Source organism: Mobula hypostoma, chromosome 2, assembly GCF_963921235.1.
Source record: "Mobula hypostoma chromosome 2, sMobHyp1.1, whole genome shotgun sequence".
NCBI classification, from domain to species: Eukaryota; Metazoa; Chordata; class Chondrichthyes; order Myliobatiformes; family Myliobatidae; genus Mobula; species Mobula hypostoma.
In genome coordinates, this window is record NC_086098.1 from 36,311,797 (window position 1) to 36,337,717 (window position 25,921).

General features: G+C 43.0%; 1 protein-coding gene across 2 annotated transcripts in view; it reads right to left on the minus strand.

Annotated features, from left to right (window-relative positions):
* Positions 1-25,921, minus strand: part of xkr6b (XK, Kell blood group complex subunit-related family, member 6b) — a 494,480-nt gene that overhangs the window by 42,326 nt on the left and 426,233 nt on the right. The window contains exons 2-3 of one of the 2 annotated variants that reach the window (XM_063035566.1): positions 20,258-20,454; positions 8,596-8,601 (exon numbers count right to left, since the gene is read on the minus strand). In XM_063035566.1, coding sequence (XP_062891636.1) covers positions 8,596-8,601; positions 20,258-20,454 — 203 coding nt within the window. The remainder of the gene's footprint in view (positions 1-8,595; positions 8,602-20,257; positions 20,455-25,921) is intronic. The other variant, XM_063035561.1, reaches the window with a different exon arrangement.

Genomic DNA, 25,921 nt, shown 5'->3' on the forward strand with positions numbered 1-25,921 from the left:
CCGGGAGATTTATCTACCTTTAGACTATTCAGCTTCCTGAGTACTTTCTCTGTCGTAATTGTGACTGCGCATACTTCTCTTCCCTGCCACCCTTGATTATCTGGTATACTGCTGATGACTTCCTCAGTGAAGACTGATGCAAAATACTCATTCATTCCTCCGCCATCTCCTTATCTCCCATTACAATTTCTCCAGCATCATTTTCTATCAGTCCTATATCTACTCTCACCTGTCTTTTACTCTTTATATACTTGAAAAAGCTTTTAGTATCCTCTTTGACATTATTTGCTAGCTTCCTTTCATAGTTAATCTTTTCCCTCTTCATGACCTTCTCAGTTTCCCTTTGTAAGCTTTTAAAAACTTCCCAATCCTCTGTCTTCCCACTAATTTTTGCTTCCTTGTATGCCCTCTCCTTTGCTTTAACTTTGGCTTTGACTTCTCTTGTCAACCACGTTTGCGTCCTTTTTCCATTCAAAAATTTCTTCTTTTTTGGAATATACCTGTCTTGCACCTTCCTCACTTCTCGCATAAACTCCAGCCACTGCTGCTCTGCCGTCTTTCCCGCCAGTGTCCCTTTCCAGTCAACTTTGGCCAGTTCCTCTCTCATGCCATTGCAATTTCCTTTACTCCACTGAAACACCGACACACTGACACATCAGATTTCAGCTTCTCTTTTTCAAATTTCACAGTGAACTCAATCATGTTATGATCACTGCCTCCTAAGGGTTCCTTCACCTCAATCTCTCTAATCACCTCCGGTTCATTACACAATACCCAATCCAGTACAGCCGATCCCCTAGTGGGCTCAACAACAAGCTGTTCTAAAAAGCCATCTCGCAGACATTCTACAAATTCTCTCTCTTGAGATCCAGTGCCGATCTGATTTTCCCAATCTACTCGCATGTTAAAATCCCCCACAATTATCATAACACAGCCCTTCCGACAAGCCTTTTCTATTTCCTGTTGTAATTTGTAGTCCACATCACTGCAGCTGTTTGGAGGTCTATAAATAACTGCCATCAGGGTCCTTTTACTCCTGCGATTTCTTAGGTCAACCCATAAAGATTCTGCACCTTCCAATCCTATATCACCTCTTTCTAATGATTTAATATCATTTCTTACCAATAAAGCCACGCCTCCCCCTCTGCCTACCTTCCTATCCTTCCGATACACCGTGTATCCTTGGACGTTCAGCTCCCAGAGAAATGCATCCTTTAGTCAGGTCTCAGTGATGGCCACAATATCATACCTGCCAATCTGTAGCTGTACGACAAGATCATCCACCTTATTCCTTATGCTGCGTGCATTTAAGTACAACACCTTAAGACCAGTATTTGATACTTTCCGCATTGGTTTCACTGCAACTTTATTGCACTGCAACTCATCCCAATGGCTACAAATTTGCCCCATCACCTGCCTGTCTTTCCTGACATCTTTACTGCTCACTATCTTAGATTTATTTCTGTTTTCCCTTACTCCACTCTATCATTCCGGTTATGTCAGGGTACTGATTTGTAACAGGAGACACATCGCGCAGCATCCACCCAAATGAGACTTATTAAGTTTGGCCAGGCCGGGGGCTATCACCCCCTATATTAAGCCACTAGCCCAAGTGAGAGTTACAACAGAGTATGTTATTATACATTACTTTTATTTTTTGGTGTTTTTTAATTTACTACGTGTTCATAAATAAAATTGCCAAGAACAGTAACAGCCATCAATTCAAAAAAAAATCAAGAAATAAAGTGAATTAAATCTAACTGGTGGGCCAGAGAAAGCAAAGTATTTGCTAGTACTTTGGGTTCTTATACTATCAGGAAAAGGCTTCCAGAAGCTACTAATTCTAGTTATTAGAAGAAAAAGATTTCCTTACAGAGGTCGCTGCTGAGAAATGGGAAGAAAATCTCCAAAACTGCAACCGGCTTTATGTGACCTGAAATTCTGTATTTGGCTTTACACAACAAGCCTTCCAGCTTAGTGTCTGAATACCCCTACATGGGGCATAAGGACTAAGCAGTAGAAAATGGGGTCTCATTTGCCAGACTACTATTTATAGACTTCAGTTTGGTGTCCAACACCATCATACCCCCCAAAATGGCAGGGAAACTGTCCTTGCTGGGTCTCAACACCTCTCTCTGAAATTGGATGCTGGATTCTTAACAGTCAGTCTATACGGCCAGCAACATCTCTCATCCCATTATGCTGAGCACTGGTGCTCCCCAGGCTTGTGTGCTCAGCCCACTGCTGTTCACACTGCGGATGCATGACTGTGTTGTAGGATCCAGCTCAAACCATGTCACTGAGTTTTCAGATGACAATAGTGGGTGACCTCATCAAGAAGGATGACAAGACAGAGTATAGAGAGGAAGTGGACCGTCTGGTGGATTGGTGTGAGAAGAACAACCCTAGCCTGAACGTGGAGAAGACAAAGGAAATGACTTGTGGACTTCAGGAAGGTGCAGATGAACCATCCCCCTCTGCGAATACGTGACTCCTCTGTAGAGAGAGTTAAGTGCACCAAGTTCCTGGGAGTTCACATCACGTATGACCTCACCTGGTCCCTTAATATCACCTCCCTGAACAAGAAGGCACAGCAGCACCTCGACTTTCTAAGTGAGGCAAGCAAGCTTCCCCCATCCCACCATCTTCACTGCATTTTACAGGACCACCAATGAGAGCATCCTGACAAGTTGCATCTCCATCTGGTATGGGAGCAGCCGAGCATCAGACCACAGTCCCTACAAAGGACTGTGAGAACAGCCGAGAGGATCATAGGGGTCTCCCTACCATCCATAGGGGACATCTATCAGGAGCACTGCATATGCAGGGCCCTTAATATTATTAAGTATCCCACCCATCCATCCAGCATCCTCTTTGACTTTCTATCATCAGGCTTAATAAAAGAACGGTCGGATGGGAAACAGTTTCTTCCCGCAGGCTTCTGAACTCCCAGCCACATCGTATTCGAAACATCACTGGTTAATTTGTTCTGTAGCTTACAATACTTAATATTAGTGCACTTTAGTTTGTAATTTATGTGTGATTCATCTAAAGATTTATCCTTACTTTCATAAGTTATCCTGCGTTATGTGTGTTATGTGCTTTACAGCCTGGTTTGAAGAAACATTGTCACATTATATACATTATTTACATGTATGTAGTTAAATGACAATAAACTCCACTTGAGTCCGAGACCACATCCAAAAAGTCATGCCCTAAAGTCCTGTGTGAACTCAAAGTGATATATGAAATCATCATTCCATCTTCCCTTCACCATGTTAGTCTGAAATGAAACACAGTTTGAAATCATGTGGATGTGAGGACAGCTCTCTGTTACTATGAAGTCTAAATTCAAAATGACAGAATCTGAATATCTACTCAGCTTTCTGGATAAAGCTTTGGGTAAACTTGCTATCAAATAAAGAATGTTTATTTTGTAGAATGAATTCCACCCTGCACCTAGATAACAGAGAGCTTTTTTTCTGCCTGAACAAAGTAATTCTCCAGATAAGATACCACCTTGTTTTAAGTGTGCTCATTTTAACTGTGCTAGTTTTAAGTGTGCTAGCGTTAGTGTGTTCCTTGAGAATGAGCAACCATTATTATGAACAACCATTATCATTACAATTGGCTATGAAAAATAGACAAGCAATTTGCAGAGTTAAATTTATCTTTGCTTTTTATTCTGAAACAACATCTCCTGCCAAAAAGATATTGCTTCAGGAAAATGGCCCTTGCAAATAGAAATCTGGAAAAATGTAAATAGCTTCATGGATAAATCTTCTTTATTTGCAATATTTCTTTTTCTTCAAATGGTTATCCTCCATTAAACAAATTTAATACCTGTATCACATCTGAATGCAGCCAAAATTCAAACTTGTTTCCAGTTTTTATTTCTGCATTATGATTAAATGCTCAAGCCACTTACTAAAAATGTGAGAATTCTGATCACGCCAATGTTACTGCATTCTTTTAAACTTTCATTAGACCATAGGTAAAGAAAAGTTGAAGTGTTACATACTATATTAGAAAGCCAGAACATAATGCCAGTATTTTCCCAACAGATAAAAGCAGGATGGATTAAAAACAGGACCTCAAAGGTAATAAATTCTTGATTAATCCAGGTCAGGGCGGAAGTCAAAAGACAGAACAGGCACGTTTGTGGCTGAGGAGTTGGTGCATGGGGTAGAGTTTCAGGTCCTTTGATCATTGGAACTTCTTCTGGGGCACAGGCAACCTTCACAAGAGGGACAGGTCACACATTAACAGGAGGGGAACCAATATCCTGGCCCAAAAGTTCGCTAGTGCTACTCAGGAGGATTTAAACTTGCTTGGCAGGGGAGCAAGGACCAGAACACCAGGGCAGAAAGAGGAAGGATTGGGAGGAAGGTGGATGTCATGACTGGTAGGTCCTTAAGGAAGGTTGAGTAGGAGCATTGTAGTAGACACAATGGGATGGACAGTTGAAGTGTAATGGATGAGCTTAGAGAATAGATCACTATGTGGAACTGTGACAGAGACTTGGTGTGGAGAGGGACAGGACTAATTGCTTAATATTCCAGTGCTTTGATATTGTGGTAGGGATAAAGAGGGAGTTAAGGGGGGGGGTGGTGGTGAAAGAGTTGCACTATTATTCAGAAACAATATCAAAGCTGCACTCAGAGATGATGAAATGGAGAGCTCCTCCTCTGAGTTTATATGGGTAAAACTCTAAACCAAGAAAGATGAAATTACTCTGACGGTGTTATAGTACAAACCCCCTAATAGCCACCAGGACATTCAGCAACGGGTGATGAAGATTGAAGACCTTCGTCTGGTCAGGGAGAGTAAGGAGCTAACAGAGAGGAGCTATAGGCAGGTAACCACTCTGGGGCCTTGGGAGACAGATAAGTGGGTAACAATCAGGAGAGGGAAGGGCAAGAGACAGATGCTAAAGAGTAACCCTGTGGCTGTCCCCCTTGACAATAAGTACTCCTGTTTAAGTACTGTTGGGGGGGTGAACGGCCTTCATAGGGGAAGCAACTGTGGCTCAGAAGGGTAGGGAAGGGAAGAGGTTGGCAGCAGTGATAGGGGACTCTACAGTTAGGGGGTTAGACAGGCAATTCTGTGGATGCAGGAAAGAAACACGGATGGTAGTTTGCCTCCCAGGTGCCAGGGTCTGGGATGTTTCTGATCACGTCCACAATATACTGAAGTGGGAAGGTGAACAGCCAGAGGTTGTGGTACATATTGGTACCAACGACATGGATAGGAAAAGGGAGGAGGTCCTGAAAACAGACTACAGGGAGTTAGGAAGGAAGTTGAGAAGCAGGACCTCAAAGGTAGTAATCTCAGGATTACTGCCTGTGCCACGTGACAGTGAGTATAGGAATAGAATGAGATGGAGGATAAATGCGTGGCTGAGAGATTGGGGCAGAGGGTAGGGATTCAGATTTCTGGATCATTAGGACCACTTTTGGGGCAGGAGTGACCTGTACAAAAAGGACGGGTTGCTCTTGAACCCCAGGGGGACCAATATCCTGGCAGGGAGGTTTGCTAAGGCTGTTGGGGAGAGTTTAAACCAGAACGGCTGGGGGGTGGGAACCAAATTGAAGAGATGGAGGAAGAGGCAGTTGGCTCACAAATACAGAAAGCTTGGAGACAGTGCTAGAGGAAGGATAGGCAGGTGATAGAGAAGGTACGCCCTCAGACCGATAGTTTGAGATGTGTCTATTTAAATTGCAAGGAGTATTATGAACAAAGCAGATGAGTTTAAAGAGTGGATCAGTACTTGTGGCCATTACAGAGACTTGGATGGCTCAGGGGCAGGAATGGTTAATTCAAGTGCCAGGCTTTAGATGTTTCAGAAAGGACAGGGAGGGAGGCAAAAGAGGTGGGGGCGCGGCACTGTTGATCAGAGATAGTGTCACGGCTGCAGAAAAGGAGGAAGTCATGGAGGGATTGTCTGCGGAGTCTCTGTGGGTGGAAGTTAGGAACAGGAAGGGGTCAATGACTCTACTGGCTGTTTTTTATTGACCACCCAATGGTAACAGGGATATCGAGGAGCAGATAGGGAGACAGATTCTGGAAAGGTGTAATAACAACAGGGTTGTTGTGGTGGGAGATTTTAGTTTCCCAAATATCGATTAGCATGTCCCTAGAGCGAGGGGTTTAGATGGGGTGGAGTTTATTAGGTGTGTTCGGGAGGGTTTCTTGATACAGTGTGTAGATAAGCCTACAAGAGAAGAGGCTGTACTTGATTTGGTACTGGGAAATGAATCTGGTCAGGTGTCAGATCTCTAAGTGGGAGAGCATTTTGGAGATGGTGATCACAATTCTATCTCCTTTACCATAGCGTTGGAGAGGGATAGGAACAGACAAGTTAGGAAAGCGTTCAACTGGAGTAAGGGAAAATATGAGGCTATCAGGCAGGAACTTGGAAGCATAAACTGGAAACAGATATTCTCAGGGAAACATACGGAAGAAATGTAGCTAATGTTCAGGGGATATTCGCGTGGAGTTCTGCATAGGTACGTTCCAATGAGACAGGGAAAGGACAGTAAGGTACAGGAACTGTGGTGTACAAAGGCTGTTGTAAATCTAGTCGAGAAGAAAAGAACAGCTTACGAAAGGTTCAAAAAACTAGGTAATGATGGAGATCTGGAAGATTATAAGGCGAGCAGGAAGAAACTTAAGAAAGAATTTAGGAGAGCCAGAAGGGGCCATGAGAAGGTCCTGGCGGACAGGATTAAGATAAACCCCAAGGCATTCTACAAGTACGTGAAGAGCAAGAGGACAAGATGTGAGACAATAGGACTAATTAAGTGTGACAGTGGAAAAGTGCGTATGGAACCGATGGAGATAGTACAGGTACTTAATAAATACTTTGCTTCAGTATTCACTATGGAAAAGGATCTTGGCGATTGTAGGGATGACTTACAGCAGACTGAAAAGCTTGAGTGTTAAGGAAGAGGATGTGCTAGAGCTTTTGGAAAGCATCTAGTTGGAAAAGTCACTGGGACCAGATGAGATGTTCCCTAGGCTACTGTGAGAGGTGAGGGAGGAGATTGCTGAGTCTCTGGCGATGACCTTTGCATCATCAATGGGGACAGGAGAGGGTTATTTGGAGGGTTGTGGATGTCATTCCCTTATTCAAGAAAGGGAGTAGAGGTAGCCCAGGAAATTATAGACCAGTGAGTCTTACTTCAGTGGTTGGTAAGTTCAAGGAGAAGATACTGACAGGCAGGATCTATGAATATTTGGAGAGGCATAATATGATTAAGAATAGTCAGCATGGCTTTGTCAAAGGCAGGTCATGCCTTATGAGCCTGATTGAATTTTCTGGGGATGTGACTAAACTCATTGATGAAGGTAGAGCAGTAGATGTGGTGTATATGGATTTCAGCAAGGCCATGATAAGGTACCCCATGCAAGGTTTATTGAGAAAGTAAGGAGGCATTGGATCCAAGTGGACTTTGCTTTGTGGATCCAGTACTGGCTTGCACACAGAAGGCAAAGAGTGGTTCTAGATGGGTCATATTCTGCATGGATGTAGGTGACCAGTGGTGTGCCTCAGGGATCTGTTCTGGGACCCCTACTCTTTGTGATTTTTATAAATGACCTGGATGAGGAAGTGCAGGGATGGGTTAGTAAATTTGCTGATGACACAAACATTGGGTGTGTTGTGGATAGTGTGGAGGGCTGTGAGAGGTTACAGCGGGACAGTGGTAGGATGCAAAACCTGGCTGAGAAGTGGTAGATGGAGTTCAACCCAGATAAGTGTGAGATGGTTCATTTTCGTAGGTCAAATATGATAGCAGAATATAGTATTAATGGTAACACATTGTGTTGAGGATGAGAGGGATCTTGGGATCTGAGTCCATAGGGCACTCAAAGCTGCTGCGCAGATTGACTCTGTGGTTAAGAAGTCATACAGTGCATTGGCCTTCATCAATCGTGGGATTGAGTTTAGGAGCCGAGAGGTAATGTTGCAGCTATAAAGGACCCTGGTCAGACCCCACTTGGAGTACTGTGCTCATTTCAGGTCGCCACACTACAGAAAGGATGTGGAAACCATAGAAAAGGTGCAGAGGAGATTAACATGGATGTTGCCTGGATTGGGGGAACATGCCTTATGAATAGGTTGAGTGAACTCGGCCTTTTTTCCTTGGAGCGACGGAGGATGAGATATGACCTGATAGAGGTGTACAAGATGATGAGAGGCATTGATCGTGTGGATGATCAGTGGCTTTTTCCCAGGGCTGAAGTGGCTACACAAGAAGGCACAGTTTTAAGGTGCTTGGAAGTAGGTACAGAGGAGATGTCAGGGGTAAGTTTTTTTACGCAGAGAGTGGTGAGTGCGTGGAATGGGCTGCCAGCAATGGTAACGGAGGCAGATACGAAAGGGTCTTTTAAGAGACTTTTGGATAGGTACATGGAGCTTAGAAAAATAGAGGGCTGTGGGTAACCCTAGGTAATTTCTAAGGTAAGGACATGTTTGGCACAGCTTTGTGGGTTGAAGGGCCTGTATTGTGCTGTAGGTTTTCTATGTTTCTATGTTTCCATAACGTGTAACCTTGGACATTCATCTCCCAACTACAACCATCCTTCAGTCACCTTCTACTGCCATCTACTACTTGACATTTCCACCCTGGGAGCAAGATTCTGACTATCAGAATCAGTATTAGGTTTGTTATCATTGACAAACAGCATGTCACAATATTTGTTTTGCAGCAGCAGTGCGGTCCATTACCTGAAAAAAATTACTGCAGCTTACAATAAGAACTATTAATGTACGTATATATGTATCGGGTTACATCCCGACACGCGGGACAGAAGCAAGGTCGCATTGTGTATTCCACGGACCAGCAAATTCCGGTCGGCTTAGCGAACAGAGCGGCAGACACCCCTGCTGAAATCCGGAGGAAAACACACAGAGGGGGATCACAAAGCCAAGGAAAGAGGACCAGGTTGAGACAACAGAGACTTTTGGAGAAGAGGGGTTCGGTGGGTAATACTATTCCGCCTGACCAGAAGTACACTGAGAGTGGTAAGCGGCGTGAAGGAGTGGGGTGCTTACTGATCTGGCTAACAACGGATGGTGCAATCCGGGGTATATTACGATCGAGGAACGTGTTTGCAGACTGGATATTGAACTTTTTACTGTTGGAATTCGGCCACATTCCACCGTGATACAACACTTGGCGGCACGGGAGGTCGTTCCTGCCTGTGGCCATCGAACGTGCAGCTCCTCCCGTGGAGGGTCAGACACCCTGAGCCAATAGACTGGTCCTGGACTTATTTTCCATCTGGCTTAGTTTGCATTTTGTTGTTTGATTGTTGGGGTTTTTTGTATTGCTATATCTACGCTCTATTCCTGGTTGGTGCGGCTGTAACGGAACCAAATTTCCCTCGGGATTAATAAAGTATATCTACCTACCTATCTATCTATGAATAAATAGTGCAAACACAGCAAAATAGAGAGGTAGTGTTCATGGGTCATGGATCATGATACTAGAGGGGACGAAACTGCTCCTGAAACATTGAGTGCACATCTTCAGGCTCTCGTTCCTCTACCCTGATGGTAGTAATAAGAAGAGCACATGTCCGGGATGGTGATGGTCCTTAATGACAGATGCCGCCTTCCGAAGCCAATGCTTTTTGAAGATGTCCTCAGCTGTGGGGAGGATAGTGCCCATGATGGAGCTGGTTGTGTCTACAATTCTCTGTAGCTTTTTTCAATCCTGTTAATTAGAGCCTCAGACGGTGACGCAACCAGTCAGAATGCTCTCCGTGATACCTCTGTAGAAATTTGCGAAAGACTTTGATGACATACCAACTCTCCTCAAACTCTTAATAAAGTATAGACACTGGAGAGCCTTCTTCATGATTCCATCAATAGGTTGGGACTAGGATTGAATCCCTGGGATGCTGACATCCAGGAACTTGAAGCTGCTCGCCCTTTTCACTGCTAACCCATCGATGAAAATCGTATGTGTTCTCATGACTCTTGCTTCCTAAAGTCCACAGTCAATTCCTTGGTCTTACCTATGCTGGATGTAAGGTTGTTCAAAGTTCAAACTTGAAAGTAAATTTATTATCAAAGTACATATATGTCACCATATACAACCCTGAGATTCATTTTCTTGCAAACATTCATCGTAAATACAGAAACACAATAGAACCAATGAAATATCACAACCCAACCAATATCTGAAAGACAACAAACTGTGCAAGTACAAAAAAGAGAAAAAGATGAAATAATAATGATAGTAATTAATAAATAAGCAATAAATATTGAGAACCCAAGATGTAGAGTCCTCGAAAGTGAGTCCATAGGTTGTGGGAACAGTTCAATGATGGGGTGAGTGAAGTTGATTCTCTCTGGTTTAAGGACCTGGTGGTTGAAGGGTAATAATGGTTGCTGAACCTGATGGGATGGGTCCTGAATCTCCTTTACCTTCTTCTCAGCTGTGAGAAGACAGCATAGCCTGCATGTTGGGAGTCCTTGATTACAGATGGGCATTCCTATTATAGCACTACATTTGAATTCTGCTGGAGTTCTTTGAGGAAATAACAGGCAAGATAGACAAAGGAGAGTCAGTTCATGTTGTTTATTTGGATTTTCAGAAGGCCGTTGACAAGGTGCTGCACATGAGGCTACTTAACAAGATAAGAGCCTATGGTGTTACAGAAAAGATACTAGCACGGATAGGAAATTAGCTGACTGTTGGAATAAGGGGGACCTATTCTAGTTGGCTGCTAGTGACTAATGGTATTCCACAGGCGTTGGGACTTTGTACGTTATATTTCTATGTTTTGGATGATGGAATCAATGGCTTTGTGGCCAAGTTTGCAGATGATATGAAGATAGGTGTAGGGGCAGGTAGTGTTGAGGAAGCAGGGAACCTGCAGAAAGACCTGGACAGATGAAGAGAATGTCAAAGAAGTAGCAGATGGAATACAGTGCAGGTAAGTGTATTGTCATGCACTTTGGTAGAAGGAAGAAAGACATAGACTATTTTCTAAATGGGGAGAAAATTCAAAAATTAGAAGTGCAAAGGTTCTTGGGTGACTTGTGTAGGATATCCTGAGGGTTAACTTGTAGATTGGGGAGGTGGTAAGGAAGACAAATGGAAGATTAGCATTCATTTTGAAAGAGCCATATTTCTACTTTTTGTAGGCTTTTCTGTGCAGGGGCATTGGTGTTTAGTCATAGTCATACTTTATTGATCCTGGGGGAAACTGGTTTTCATTACAGTTGCACCATAAATAATTAAATAGTAATAAAACCATAAATAGTTAAATAGTAATATGTAAATTATGCCAAGAAATAAGTCCAGGACCAGCCTATTGGCTCAGGGTGTCTGACCCTCCAAGGGAGGAGTTGTAAAGTTTGATGGCCACAGGCAGGAATGACTTCCTATGACGCTCTGTGCTGCATCTCGGTGGAATGAGTCTCTGGCTGAATGTACTCCTGCGCCCACCCAGTACATTATGTAGTGGATGGGAGACATTGTCCAAGATGGCATGCAACTTGGACAGCATCCTCTTTTCAGACACCACCATCAGAGAGTCCAGTTCCATCCCCACAACATCACTGGCCTTACGAATGAGTTTGTTGATTCTGTTGGTGTCTGCTACCCTCAGCCTGCTGCCCCAGCGCACAACAGCAAACATGATAGCACTGGCCACCACAGACTCGTAGAACATCCTCAGCATCGTCCAGCAGATGTTAAAGGACCTCAGTCTCCTCAGGAAATAGAGACGGCTCTGACCCTTCTTGTAGACAGCCTCAGTGTTCTTTGACCAGTCTAGTTTATTGTCAATTTGTATCCCCAGGTATTTGTAATCCTCCACCATGTCCACACTGACCCCCTGGATGGAAACAGGGGTCACCGGTACCTTAGCTCTCCTCAGGTCTACCATCAGCTCCTTAGTCTTTTTCACATTAAGCTGCAGATTATACTGCTCACACCCTGTGACAAAGTTTCCTACCGTAGCCCTGTACTCAGCCTCATATCCCTTGCTGATGCATCCAACTATGGCAGAGTCATCCCTCAACTTCTGAAGATGACAAGACTCTGTGCAGTAGTTGAAGTCCGAGGTGTAAATGGTGAAGAGAAAGGGAGACAAGACAGTCCCCTGTTTCCATACCAGGCTGTGATGCAACGAGTCAATAAACTCTCCACCAAGCATCTATTGAGGATTGTCAAAGTTTTTGATGACAGGTTGAATCTTTCTAAACTTCTAAGAAAGTAGAGGCACTGCTGTGCTCTCTTCGTAATGACACTTACGTGTTGGACCCAGGACAGGTACTCCAAAATGTTAATATTGAGGAATGCAAAGTTGCTGATCATCTCCACCTCTGATTGCCCAATGAGGACTGGCTCATGGAACTCCAGTTTCCTTCTCCTTAAGTCAATAGTCAGCTCCTTTGTCTTGTTGACATTGAATGATAGGTTGTTGTTATGGCATCACTCTGCCGGATTTTCAATCTCTCTCTCCTACTTACTGATTCGTCACTACCTTTGATTCAACCAATGACAGTGGTGTCATCAGCAAACTTAAATATGGCATTGGAATTGTGCTTAGCCTCACAGTCAAACGTATAAAGTGAGTAGAACAGGGGTCTAAGCACACAGCCTTGTGGTGCACGTGTGCTAATAGAGATTGTGGAGGAGATGTTGTTGCCAAACTGAACTGACTGGGTTCTGCAAGTGAGGAAATTGACGATTCAGTTGTACAAGGAGTTATTGAGGCTTATTGATTAGTTATTAGTATTAAAATGGTATCTCTTGTTGACCTGTTGTGGCAGTAGGCAAATTGGAGTGGGATCACAGGGAGGAATTGATAAGTTTCATTACCAGCTTCTCAAAGCACTTCATCACAGTGAACAACAGGAATTCTGCAGATGCTGGAAATTCAAGCAACACACATCAAAGTTGCTGGTGAACGCAACAGGCCAGGCAGCATCTCTAGGAAGAGGTACAGTCGACGTTTCAGGCTGAGACCCTTCGTCAGGACTAACTGAAGGAAGAGTTAGTAAGAGATTTGAAAGTGGGAGGGGGAGGGGGAGATCCAAAATGATAGGAGAAGACAGGAGGGGGAGGGATGGAGCCAAGAGCTGGACAGGTGACTGGCAAAGGGGATACGAGAGGATCATGGGACAGGAGGTCCAGGAAAAAAGACAATGGGGGGGGGAGAACCCAGAGGATGGGCAAGGGGTATAGTCAGAGGGACAGAGGGAGAAAAAGGAGAGTGAGAGAAAGAATGTGTGTATAAAAATAAATAACGGATGGGATACGAGGGGGAGGTGGGGCATTAGCGGAAGTTAGAGAAGTCAATGTTCATGCCATCAGGTCGGAGGCTACCCAAACGGAATATAAGGTGTTGTTCCTCCAACTTGAGTGTGGCTTCATCTTTACAGTAGAGAAGGCCGTGGATAGACATGTCAGAATTGGAATGGGATGTGGAATTAAAATGTGTGGCCACTGGGAGATCCTGCTTTCTCTGGCGGACAGAGCGTAGGTGTTCAGCAAAGCGGTCTCCCAGTCTGCATCGGGTCTCGCCAATATATAGAAGGCCACATCGGGAGCACCAGACGCAGTATATTACCCCAGCCGTCTTACAGGTGAAGTCTCGCTTCACCTGGAAGGACTGTCTGGGGCCCTGAATGGTGGTAAGGGAGGAAGTGTAAGGGCATGTGTAACACTTGTTCCGCTTACAAGGATAAGTGCCAGGAGGGAGATCAGTGGGGAGGGATGGGGGGGATGAATGGACAAGGGAGTCACGTAGGGAGCGATCCCTGCGGAAAGCAGGGGGCAGGGGAAGATGTGCTTAGTGGTGGGATCCTGTTGGAGGTGGCGGAAGTTACGGAGAATAATATGTTGGACCCGGAGGCTGGTGGGGTGGTAGGTGAGGACCAGGGGAACCCTATTCCTAGTGGGGTGGCGGGAGGATGGAGTGAGAGCAAATGTGCGTGAAATGGGGGAGATGCGTTTGAGAGCAGAGTTGATGGTAGAGGAAGGGAAGCCCCTTTCTTTAAAAAAGGAAGACATCTCCCTCGTCCTGGAATGAAAAGCCTCATCCTGAGAGCAGATGCGGCGGAGACGGAGGAATTGCGAGAAGGGGATGGCGTTTTTGCAAGAGACAGGGTGAGAAGAGGAATAGTCCAGATAGCTGTGAGAGTCAGTAGGCTTATAGTAGACATCAGTGGATAAGCTGTCTCCAGAGACAGAGACAGAAAGATCTAGAAGGGGGAGGGAGGTGTCGGAAATGGACCAGGTAAAGTTGAGGGCAGGGTGAAAGTTGGAGGCAAAGTTAATAAAGTCAACGAGCTCAGCATGTGTGCAGGAAGCAGCGCCAATGCAGTTGTCGATGTAGCGAAGGAAAAGTGGGGGACAGATACCAGAATAGGCACGGAACATAGATTGTTCCACAAAGCCAACAAAAAGGCAAGGCATAGCTAGGACTCATATGGGTGCCCAACGCTACACCTTTAGTTTGGAGGAAGTGGGAGGAGCTAAAGCAGAAATTATTAAGCGTAAGGACTAATTCCACTAGACGGAGCAGAGTGGTGGTGGAGGGGAACTGATTAGGTCTGGAATCCAAAAAGAAGTAGAGAGCTTTGAGACCTTCCTGATGGGGGATGGAAGTATATAGGGACTGGACATCCATCGTGAAAATAAAGTGGTGGGGGCCAGGGAACTTAAAATCATTGAAAAGTTTAAGAGCGTGAGAAGTGTCACGAACATAGGTAGGAAGGGATTGAACAAGGAGGGATAAAACCGTGTCGAGGTATGCAGAAATGAGTTCGGTGGGGCAGGAGCAAGCTGAGACAATAGGTCGGCCAGGACAGGCAGGTTTGTGGATCTTGGGTAGGAGGTAGAAACGGGAAGTGCGAGGTGTGGGAACTATAAGGTTGGTAGCAGTGGATGGGAGTGATGTAAGTGCTACTGGACAATAGTCATTGAGGCATGTCACCATCTTCTTCTTAGGCATTGATATAATTGAAGCCTGCTTCAAGTGGGTGGTTATCTCAAACTGCCAAAGGAACAGGTTAAAGATATTTGTGAGTACTCCAGCCAGTCGATCCTCATCAGTTTTTAGTACTAGGGCATGTACCCGGTCTGGGCCGGATTTCCATGGTTTCACCCTCCTGAAGGATGCTCTCATGCCAGCCTCAAAGACTGAAATCACAGGGTCATTGTAGAGTGTGGGAGCTTGTGAAAGTTCCACCATGTTTTGACAGTCAAAGTGAGCATAAAAGGCATTGAGCTCTCTGGAAGTGAAGCTTTGTTGTCACATATCTTGCTTGGTTTTACTTTATATCAGGTGTTAGCATTCAAGCCTGGTCACAGCTGTGGAGCATCCTTCCGTGATTCAAGTTTGGTCCAGCATGTGAGATGGCTTTCAGGGGATGGTACATAGACTTCTTGTATTTTATTTGGTTGCCAGCCCTGAAAGCCACAGATCTTATGGTTGTGGATTGTGGATCTTATGGTTTAACCAGGGCTTCTGGTTGAAGACACCGGGAACACACTCATCTATGATTGTCTGTGACCACTGTGATGTTTTTGTTCAGATCCTCTGATGAGTCCTTGAAAGTGGTCCAGTTCACCGGCTCGAAGCAATCCCATAGCCGCTCCTCTGCCTCCTGCAACCAGCTCTTTGTTGTCCTTGTCTCTGCAGCTTTGCTCTTTAGCCCCTGCCTGTATGCAGGTAGGAGGAGAACAGCCAAGTGATCAGATTTTCCAAAATGTGGTCTAGGCATGGCATAGTAGCGTTCCTCATCATAGTTAACAGTGGTCAAGTGTGTTGGGACCCCTGGTGCTGCAGGAAATATGTTGATAATTGGGCAGCGATTTCTGTGAACAGGTCTGATTGAAGTCCCCGACAATGATTTGAATGGTGTCCGGGTTGGCTGTTCCTTGTTTGCTGATGGCAGCAATCAGTACTTCGAGTGCCCACTTAATGTCTGCCTTTAACAGTATGTAAGCTGCAGTCAGGATCACAGAGGACAACTTTCTTGGTAGGTAGATTGATCGGCACTTAATCATTAGATGTTCCAGGTTAGAGGAGCAAGATTGTGACCAAACCACAGCATCTGAGCACCACAAAGAGTTTATCATGAAACGCAGACGCCCACCTTTCACTTCATCCGAATCAGTAGCTCAGTCCATCCTGTGCATTGAGAAGCCCTCAGATTTTACCAGCTGATCCAGCATATCTGGAGTGAGCCATGTCTCCATGAAACAGAGAATGCAGCAAAGTTCCCTCCTAAGTTCCCTCTAATACAGCAAACTTTGCCTTAGGTAGCCAGTCTTGTTCTCGAGCAAATAACAAGATACTGGGCAGAGGAATGTACCTTTGTCTACTTAAGGGTGCTGTATCTGCATACTGAAGAGTTAAATCCACTGAGTCCTTCAGAAGATCATGAAATCGCTACTTCATTAATACAGTTCAAAATTGTGTTACTTAAAAGGAAATTACAAGCTGCAGATTGCAGTGAGAGTCATTCAGAAGTATATTTAGAAGTTTTGTATGATGCCTGCAACACGTCGCCCTGGTTCACTAGTGTCATTTTGTGACACCACTCAACCAGCTGATCTATCTCACTCCTGTATGCCTCCTCGTTACCATCCGAGATTCTGCCAACAACAGTTGTGTCATCAGCCAAATGTACAGATGGTATTTCAGCTTGCCTGGCCACAGTCAGGGGGGTAGAGAGGGCAGAGTCATGAACTTAAGCACACGTTGCTGAGGTGCTCTGGTGTTGATTGTCAGTGAGGTGGAGGCAAGGAAAACAAAGAAAATGGTTGGTGTCTTGTTTGATCCTATCTTCACTGAGACCAGCTGGTGAGAATCACAGCTTGCATATCGTCATGAAGCAGAGAGAGAGAGTGTAACAAATTTGTGGGACAGCTAAAAAAAGCAGTCTTTGGAAAGGATACTCAATAAACCTTCTTGGCTTATCGAACTGAACACTTTTGAGAGGTTAAAAAAGACAACCTTCAATGGTTGATGCCATTCCCTGCACACCTCTTTGTGGATTGTCCTAAGATGAAAATCATCTCTATTGAACCTCTTTATTTGTGTAATGCTCAGTAAAGCTATGAGAAGGTTCTTCATTATTATAAGGAAGAGGTTCTGGATGAAACTAATGAAGGATTCTCCTGAGGCAGACAAAGTGGATCTCACATCTAAAAGATTGGCTTGTCCTCACAGGGGTTCTACCCTGCTAATTTAGGCGGTCAACATAACTTCCAATAACTTGGAAGCAACCCTGTTAGCAAGAGAAAACACCAAAGAAAAAAAATCCATTTCCACCTACAGTGCACTATCAAAGTCTTTGGCCACCTGCAGGAAAAAACATTGAAAGATCAAGACCTTAAAGCTGGCACCACACTTATGATTAACTGAGCAGCAGAGATCCATTTCTTGCTGTAAGCATCAGAGCTATGAGTATATTACAACAGACATCTCAAAGCATTTGAAAAATATCACCAGTTCTGCCTCAGCAGAATATTCCAATACTTCTGGCAGCTTATGCAACTAAAAGTCAGCATCCTCTCCCAAGCTTGAGTCAAAAATAAGTCTCAAAGAGTTTGGTTACATCATGCATATGTCTGACTTTAAACTACTGAAGAAAGTGCTAAGAAAGTACTTAACTCTAACGTTAGTCATGAAAATGATGCTCAGGAACTGAGGGAGACTTAGAAAATTCTCCTCAGTCTCTGGCTGCCAGGGTGTGGGTGAGAAACAGCTTCCAATTTTCATTGTGGGAAGTAAGAGGATGTAACTGCAGAGAAGTCAAAGAACTCCTCCAGTGACTTGAAAGAAGCCATTTTGATCTTCCCAGTTCACTAAAACAAAGTTTTCAATTGCACACAGGCTTCTCTTTACAGCTGCCTGACAACAGATATCAAGGGATGCCCTTTTCATGGACTTTATAAATAGGTGTGATCACTGCTGTTATCATCAGGATGTAAATTTGGCCTCTTAAACTGACACTCATCAATTTTAAAGGGTAAATTTCTCAAAAGTCCAAATCAATTTTCTAAATACTACAAAGGCCAGAATTGAGTCAACTTGCTATGCTATCTTGATTTTTAGTGTTTGACTTCTTGCTTGACCCTTTATTGGTATTGGGGTGGATATTAAAATTGAGACTGTAGATTAAGTATATTGCAAATAATGAACACTTGACAGTGTGACGTCGTCCACAATTATCCATCATTAGCTTCTTAGCAGTATTGGGTACAAGAGGTACAAGCATACATGAGGTAGCCAGCGATGCTAAAGAGAAAGAACAGCTCTTAAGCAAAATGAAAGAACTTAGAAAACATAGAAACATAGAAAACCTGCAGCACAATACAGGCCCTTCGGCCCACAAAGTTGCGCGGAACATGTCCCTACCTTAGAAGTTACTAGGGTTACCCATAGCTCTCTATTTTTCTAACTTGCTCATGGAATATAATGAAACAGGAATATCATATGTGAACACATTGCCACGTTCCAGAAACATTAATGACTAAGATCACACAAAATGCTGGAGGAACTCAGCAGGCCAGACAGCATCTGTAGAAAAAGTACAAAGTTTCAGGCCAAAACTCTTCAGCAGGAATAAGGGTTTCAGCCCAAAACATCGACTGTACTTTTTTCTATAGATGCTGCCTGGCCTGCTGAGTTCCTCCAGCATTTTGTTTCTCAGATTTCCGGCATCTGCAGATTTTCTCCGGTTAATGACTAAGCGCATCGATTTTTTGATATTTGGTTTTATTTATCTCTCTTCACCCATAGTCTATTTTTCCCAAACTTAATTTTGTATTTGAATAAATTATTCAGAACACATAATTATTCTCATTTGAGAATTAAAAGGCCAGTGCTTGTCAACAGAAATTTCATGTCTTAAGATATGAGAGTGGTCAATTTTGAAGCTCAGTTAAAAATAGAAAAGGTCCCAAATCTTCAAAGAAGGTTTCTTGCCTTCCTAAACACAAGAAATTCTGCTGAAAATCCAGAGCAGCACGCAAAAAAATGCTGTTTAGGCAGCATTTAAGGAGAGGAATAAACTGTTGGTGTTTTGGGTTGAGAGCCTTGATCAGGAATCAGACCCTTCTTGCCTTCTGATTATATTCGCAATCATCTCCTGAAATATATCTGGTTATTTACAAACCCTATTTAATTTTCTCCTGACAACCATTCTAGAGGAACGTTCCTTGTTGTATAAAGGAATATTCATGATTTCTCTCTCAACATGTGTTCATGAATATTTGACTCCCTAATCAGAGAAACTTATTTGCGTTCATTAACGACCACAATAGCACTTATCGTTAAGAAAATTTTGTTAAGTTAACTCTATCACCTTTTCCAATGATCACTTTGTGCATAGAATTCTGTTACTTTAATTATTTTCTCTGTTTCTCCACATATCAAGGTCAACATTATTCTTTCTAGCTGAAAAGAGCTTCAAACTGTATTCACTACTTTTTGATCATTGTCTCATACATGAATAGCATAACATTTTTGATTTACAATTTCAGTGTTGGAATCCTATACACAAAAGGGTTGAGTACCATATTTTACCAGCACAGCAGGTATAAGGTGACAAATTTTTAAAAAAATTGCCTTTCAACTGTGTGAATCACAACCTACAACTTTGAATATATCATTCAAACAAAAATCCAAGGTTCATCTAAAAAATATCCTAAACATTTTCAGAGTTCATAAGATACTTCAACTGCATCAAAGTTCTTGTCAATATCTTTTTACAGAAGAAAGTTAAACACACCCAAGTTGATACAATATATAACATTTATTTTGCAGTTAGCATGCACAGTTTCTAATTTGGAATTATTATGTCAAATGCTTCCAACTAAATTGAACAAAAGCCTCAATTAGCTTGCAGATTAAACCGCAATATCTGCAAAAAATTACTGAATTTGCCAAATATATTTGCATGTTAAGGTGGGAATACATTTCATAACATTGTCATTATGCACAAAACACAAATGCTTTAATACTGTACAAGTACTTCTACTATAACATGAAAGTTAAGTTCCTAAGAAACTAATCACGCTATAATCAATGCATCTTGCATGATGTAAATAACGTTCCCTAATCCATCAATTGCATTATAAGCAATTCACATAATGGAAGCATGGATTATAGCCGAACTACCTGTCTGTGGTTGCGTCATGGGATTTGCTACAAATAAGGAAACTTCATAAAATGGGTATCAAAATAAGCACATTCATGCAACATTGGGACTTACATGGTAAAGTTTCTGCCCGGTTTTTCTGGATCATTATGCAGAGTTGTAGCACCAGTTGTGGCGCACTCTCCAGGAAGGTTTCCAGAAGGCGCAGCATATTCACATCTGCATACTCATACATCATGGCCCAGTAAAATCGGCGCTGGTGTTCATTCTTCCTCCTGCTCTGAATGCCCAAGTACATTGTACGAATATACCTGAAATAAACACAAGATTGAAACATTTCAGAAATATTACTATTCCAAATTAAGCTAATTGATACATTTGGAATATGTTGGCTTTGGACAGTTAGCAAACTTCAATCGGCTATTGATCATGAACACTGTTGTAAGTTAGTGGCAGGAATTTGGGAGAGCGATGGGTGGAATTCCAATCATTTTTCCTGCCCTGAATGGTTGAGCAACACCGGAAAGCCCTGGCTAACCATGGTGCCCGTACAAAGTGTAGGCTACTTAAATATTAAATTTAATAGTATTGTGGTTGTGAACGCACATTTGTAATTTTAACACAGGGGAAAGAACAGACTTCTTACATTAGCCCCAGACACTGAGCAGTCCAATCAGTCCTCTTAGGGACCTCCAGTGACCACTTAGATGAGATGCATTCATCCTATAACATTTACAGGCAGAGCCTTTTTGTCTCTCAACCCTCCCAACTTAAGTCAAGTCAAGTCACTTTTTATTGTAATTTCGACCATAACTGCTGGTACAGTACACAGTAAAAATGAGACAACGTTTTTCAGGACCATGGTGCTACATGAAACAATACAAAAACTGCACTGAACTCGTAAAACAACACAAAAACTACACTAGACTACAGACCTACCCAGGACTGCATAAAGTACACAGAACAGCGCAGGCATTACAATAAGTGATAAACAATAGGCACAGCGGAGGGCAGTAGGTTGGTAGTCCGATGGCTTGAGGGAAAAACTGTTACATAAATAAACAGCTGTACTCCCGCCGAGTATTTCGTTGGAATCGGATGTAGTCCAATTTAATGTCTATTGGGGACCAGAATGGATGGGAGAGCCGGTTGGCTAGGGCTTGCTTTTTTCCTGGCACAGACTCCTGCCCGCTTGCCTCGCTTCTGCTTCCTCACACACCACTTACGATATCCCCACCTCCAGCCACTGGCATCAGGCGACTCCGAGGACTCTCTCCAAAACAATTCAATGTAGAAAGCACTAAGAATCTCAGACACCAAAGTTAATGAACTGCAGAAGAGCTTCTGTTTGGAATTGCATTGTCCAGCAATATTCACATGATTGTTGTTTAAATATTATGGGTGAATTCTCCATTCTGAACCAAAGTCGAATATTTCTAATGCAAGATTAATCATGCAAGTCTTTCTGTGATTAACCAGTGTTCACTTCTGCCCTATGAAAAAGCATCACATAATTAACTAGTACCCATCCTCACCACCACTTAGACTGCCTACATCTTTGTGGAAAATAATTTACATCAGGCAATTTCTCATAATCATTTACCATCTCCTAATCAATTATGAAGGTGTTATTTACAAGATGCTGATTGCAGGTATTTCATTAGGTTTCTTGCATCTCATTAAGGTGTGATTATCTTAATGACTCTGCACTTAGCATTTTCAAAGCTTTGTTGAATTCAGATAAATTGAAGTATTTATTAAATGTATTTTAGGAGCAAAGGAACATAAGAGTCAGGAATAGGTCCTTCATCCCTTTGATTTCCTCCATTCTCCTGTTGCATTGGACATAAACTGCACATCAGCTTTACTGAGTAGATTTGGCTCAAAGTCTTATACAGCAAACTGTCAGGCAAGAAAATTTTAATTGTCTCAGGATCCAATGCATTTTCTGGAAATGATTTTTCCTCTGCTTTACTTCAAAAAAGTACTTCTGTTCCTAAATGGCTGAGCAATAATTTTTAAGAATACATTCCTCATTCCTGATTTCTCCATCAAAGATAAATTCTTTGCATCTACCCTGCCAAATCCTGTAACAGTTTAAACATATGTCAACTAAGCCACCACTCTTATCTACATATAAAGTCTTTGTTAAGAAAGTATGACAGACAACTTATGCAATATTTTCAGTTGATTTGTGCCTGCTCGAGATGGCCTCAGGAAAGTTCTGCATCTTGTCATGAGGAAGTAATGGGGGACAAAGAAATGGCAGATGAACTTAATGAGTACTTTGCATCAGTCTTCACTGTGGAAGACACTAGCAGTGTGCCAGAGGACCGTGAGTGTCAGGGAACAGGAGTGAATACTGTTCCTATTACAAAGGAAAAAGTGCTATGCAAACTAAAAGGTCTTAAGGTGGATAAGTCACCTGGACCAGATAGACTACATCCAGGGACCCGAGAGAAGTTGCTGAAGAGATAACAGATGCATTGGTCATGATCTTTCAAGAATCACTTGATTCTGTTGTGGTCCCGGAGGACTGGAAGATTGCAAATGTCACTCCACTCTTTAAGAGCAGAGGAAGGCAAAAGAAAGGAAATTATAGGCCAGTTAGCAATGGTTGGGAAAGAGATGGAGTCCATTATTAAGGATGAGCTTTCGGGGTACCTGGAGACTAATGATAAAATAAGTCAAAGTCAGCATGGTTTCTGTAAAGGGAAATCTTGCCTGACAAATCTGCTGGAGTTCTTTGAGGAAGTAACAAGCAGGTGGACAAAGGAGAGGCAGTGGATGTCATTTACTTGGATTTTCAGAAGGCATTTGATAAGGTGCCGCACATGAGGCTGCTTAACAAGATAAAATCCTATGCCGTGACAGGAAAGATACTGGCGTGGACAGAGGAATGGCTGACAGGCAGGTGGCAGCAAGTGGGAATAAAAGGGGCCTCTTCTGTTTGGCTGCCAGTGACTAGTGGTGTTCCTCAGCGGTCAGTATTGGGACCACTGCTTTTTGCATTATTTGTCAATGATTTGGATAATGGAATTGATGGCTTTTAGCAAAGTTAGCAGATGATACAAAGATAGCGCAGGGGTAGGTAGTGCTGAGGAAGTAATGCAATTGCAGCGGGACTTAGACAAATTAGAAGAATGGGCAAAAAAGTGGCAGATGGAATACTGTATGATAACGCATTTTGGTAAAAGGAACATTAGTGCCGGTTATTAACTAAATGGGAAAAGTTTCAAACATCAGAGGTGCAGAGGGACTTAGGAGGCCTCATGCAAGACTGCCAGAAAGTTAATTTACAGGTTGAGTCTGTGGTAAAGAAGGCAAATGCAATGTTGGCATTTATTTCAAGGGGAATAGAATATAAAAGCAAAGAGATAATGCTGAGCCTTTATAAGACACTAGTCAGGCCACACCTGGAATATTGTCAACAGTTTTGGACCCCATAACTCAGAAATAATGTGTTGTCATTGGAGAGAGTGCTGAGGAGGTTCACAAAGATGATTCCAGGAATGAAGGGGTTAACATATGAGGATTGCTTGGCTGCTTTGGGCCTGTACCCACTGGAACTTAGGAGAATGCAGGGGGATCTCACTGAATCCTACTGAATGTTCAAAGGACTTGAGAGTGGATGTGGAGAGGATGTTTCCTCTGGTGGGGGTATCCAGGACTAGAGGGCACAGCCTCAAAATTGAGGGGTGACCTTTTAGAACAGAGGTAAGGAGGATTTTTTTTAGCCGAAGAGTGGTGAATCTGTAGGATTCCCTGCCACAGACTGTAGTGGAGTCCAAGTCTGTGGGTATATTTAAGGCAGAAGTTCATCGTTTCCTGATCGGTCAGGGGATCAAAGGATATGGCGAGAGGGCAGGTGTATGGGGTTTAGTGGGATCTGGGATCAGCCATGATGGAATAGCGGATCTGACTCGATGGGTTGAAATGCCTAATTCTGCTCCTATATCTCATGATTTTATGGTCTTATGGTCATACGTTGTACAAATGTTTGTACATTAAACATGTGAAATTACACCAAAATCTCATGGAATGAAAGTGTAAAGATATCTGAGCTGTTGACACATTGGATCTTAAAGCTGTTCACCTTTTCCACTGCAGACCTATCAATGAGGACTGGTGCATGCTCACCGACTTCCCCTTTAAACTCCAGAGTCAATTCCTTATTTCTGCTCGTGTTATGCACAAGGTTATTGCTATAACACCACTCAACCAACTGACCTACCCACTCCTGTATGTCTCCTCATCATCATCTGTGATTCTGCTAACAACAGTACTGTCAGTAACATTTGCATAGAGTGATAACAATGCCATTAACTTCAAAGTAAATATGGAAAAAGATAGGTCTCATCCCACAGGTCAAGATCTTAAATTGGAGGAAGACTATTTTGGATGGTATCAGAAAGGATCCGGCTAGTGTATATTGGGACAGGCTGACTTTTGGCAAAGATTTACTTGGTAATTGGAAGGCCAAAAGTGAAATTTTGAGAGTACAAAGCTTATATGTGCCTGTCATAATAAAAGATAAAGGTAATAGGTTTAGGGAACCTTGGTTTTCAGGAGGTACTGGTGCCCTGGCTAAGAAATTAAAGGAGGTGCATAGCAGGTATTGGCAGATAAGAACAAATGAGATATTTATGGAGTATAAGAAATGCAAAAGAGCTGGGTGGGATCTCAAATGGATCTTCCATTGATTTTTTGCATCTGTGCTTGCTCAGGAGATGGACACAGAGTCTACTGAAGTGAGGCAAAGCAGCATTAACTTCATGGACCTTATGCAGATTACATAGGAGGTGTTTGCTGTCTTGAGGCAAACTAGGGTAGGTAAGTTCCCAGAGCCTGACAAGGTTTCCCTCGGAAACAAGTGCAGAATTTGCAGGGACCTGAGAAGAGATAATTAAATCATCCTTAGCAACAGGTGAGGTACTGGAGGATTGGAGAATAGTTAATGTTGCTCTGTTGTTTAAGAAACAATCTGAAAATAAACCAGGAAATTATTAGCTGGTGAGCCTGACATCAGTATTGGGAAAGTTATTGGAAGGTATTCTGAGGGACCAGATATTTGAGTATTTGGTTAGACATGGACTAATTAGGGGTAGTCAGCATGTGTGGTAGGTAGTGTCTAACCAATCTTATAAAGTTTTTTGAGGAAGTTACCAGGCAAATTGATGAAGGCAAGGCAGTGGATGTTGTCTACATGGACTTTAGCAAGGCATTTGACAAGGTCCCACATGGGATGTTGTTGAAGAATGTTCAGTTGTTCGGCATTCAAGAAGAGGTAGTAAATTGGATCAGACATTGGCCTTGTTGGTAAAGCCACAGAGTGGTAGTAGATGGTTGCCTCTCTGACTGGAGGCCAGTGACTAGTGGAGGGCCACAGGGTTCAGTGCTGGGTGTGTTGTTGTTTTACATCAATATCAATGATCCAGATGATAATGGGGTTAACTTGATCAGCAAATTTGCAGATGACACCAAGATTAAGGGTGTATTGGAGTAGTGGACAGCGAAGACTATCAGAGCCTGCAGTGGGATTTGGACCATCTGGAAAAATAGGGTAGAAAATGGCAGATGGAATTTAATGCAGAGAAGTGTGAAGTGTTGCACTTTGGGAGGACCAGCTAGGGTAGGTCTTACATGGTGAGAGCTAGGGCACAGAGGAGTGTGGTAGAAAAAACAGATTTGGGAATACAGGACCATAATTTATTAAAAGTGGTGGCACAGGTAGACAGGGTCATAAAGAAAGCTTCGGGCACATTGGCTTCATAAACC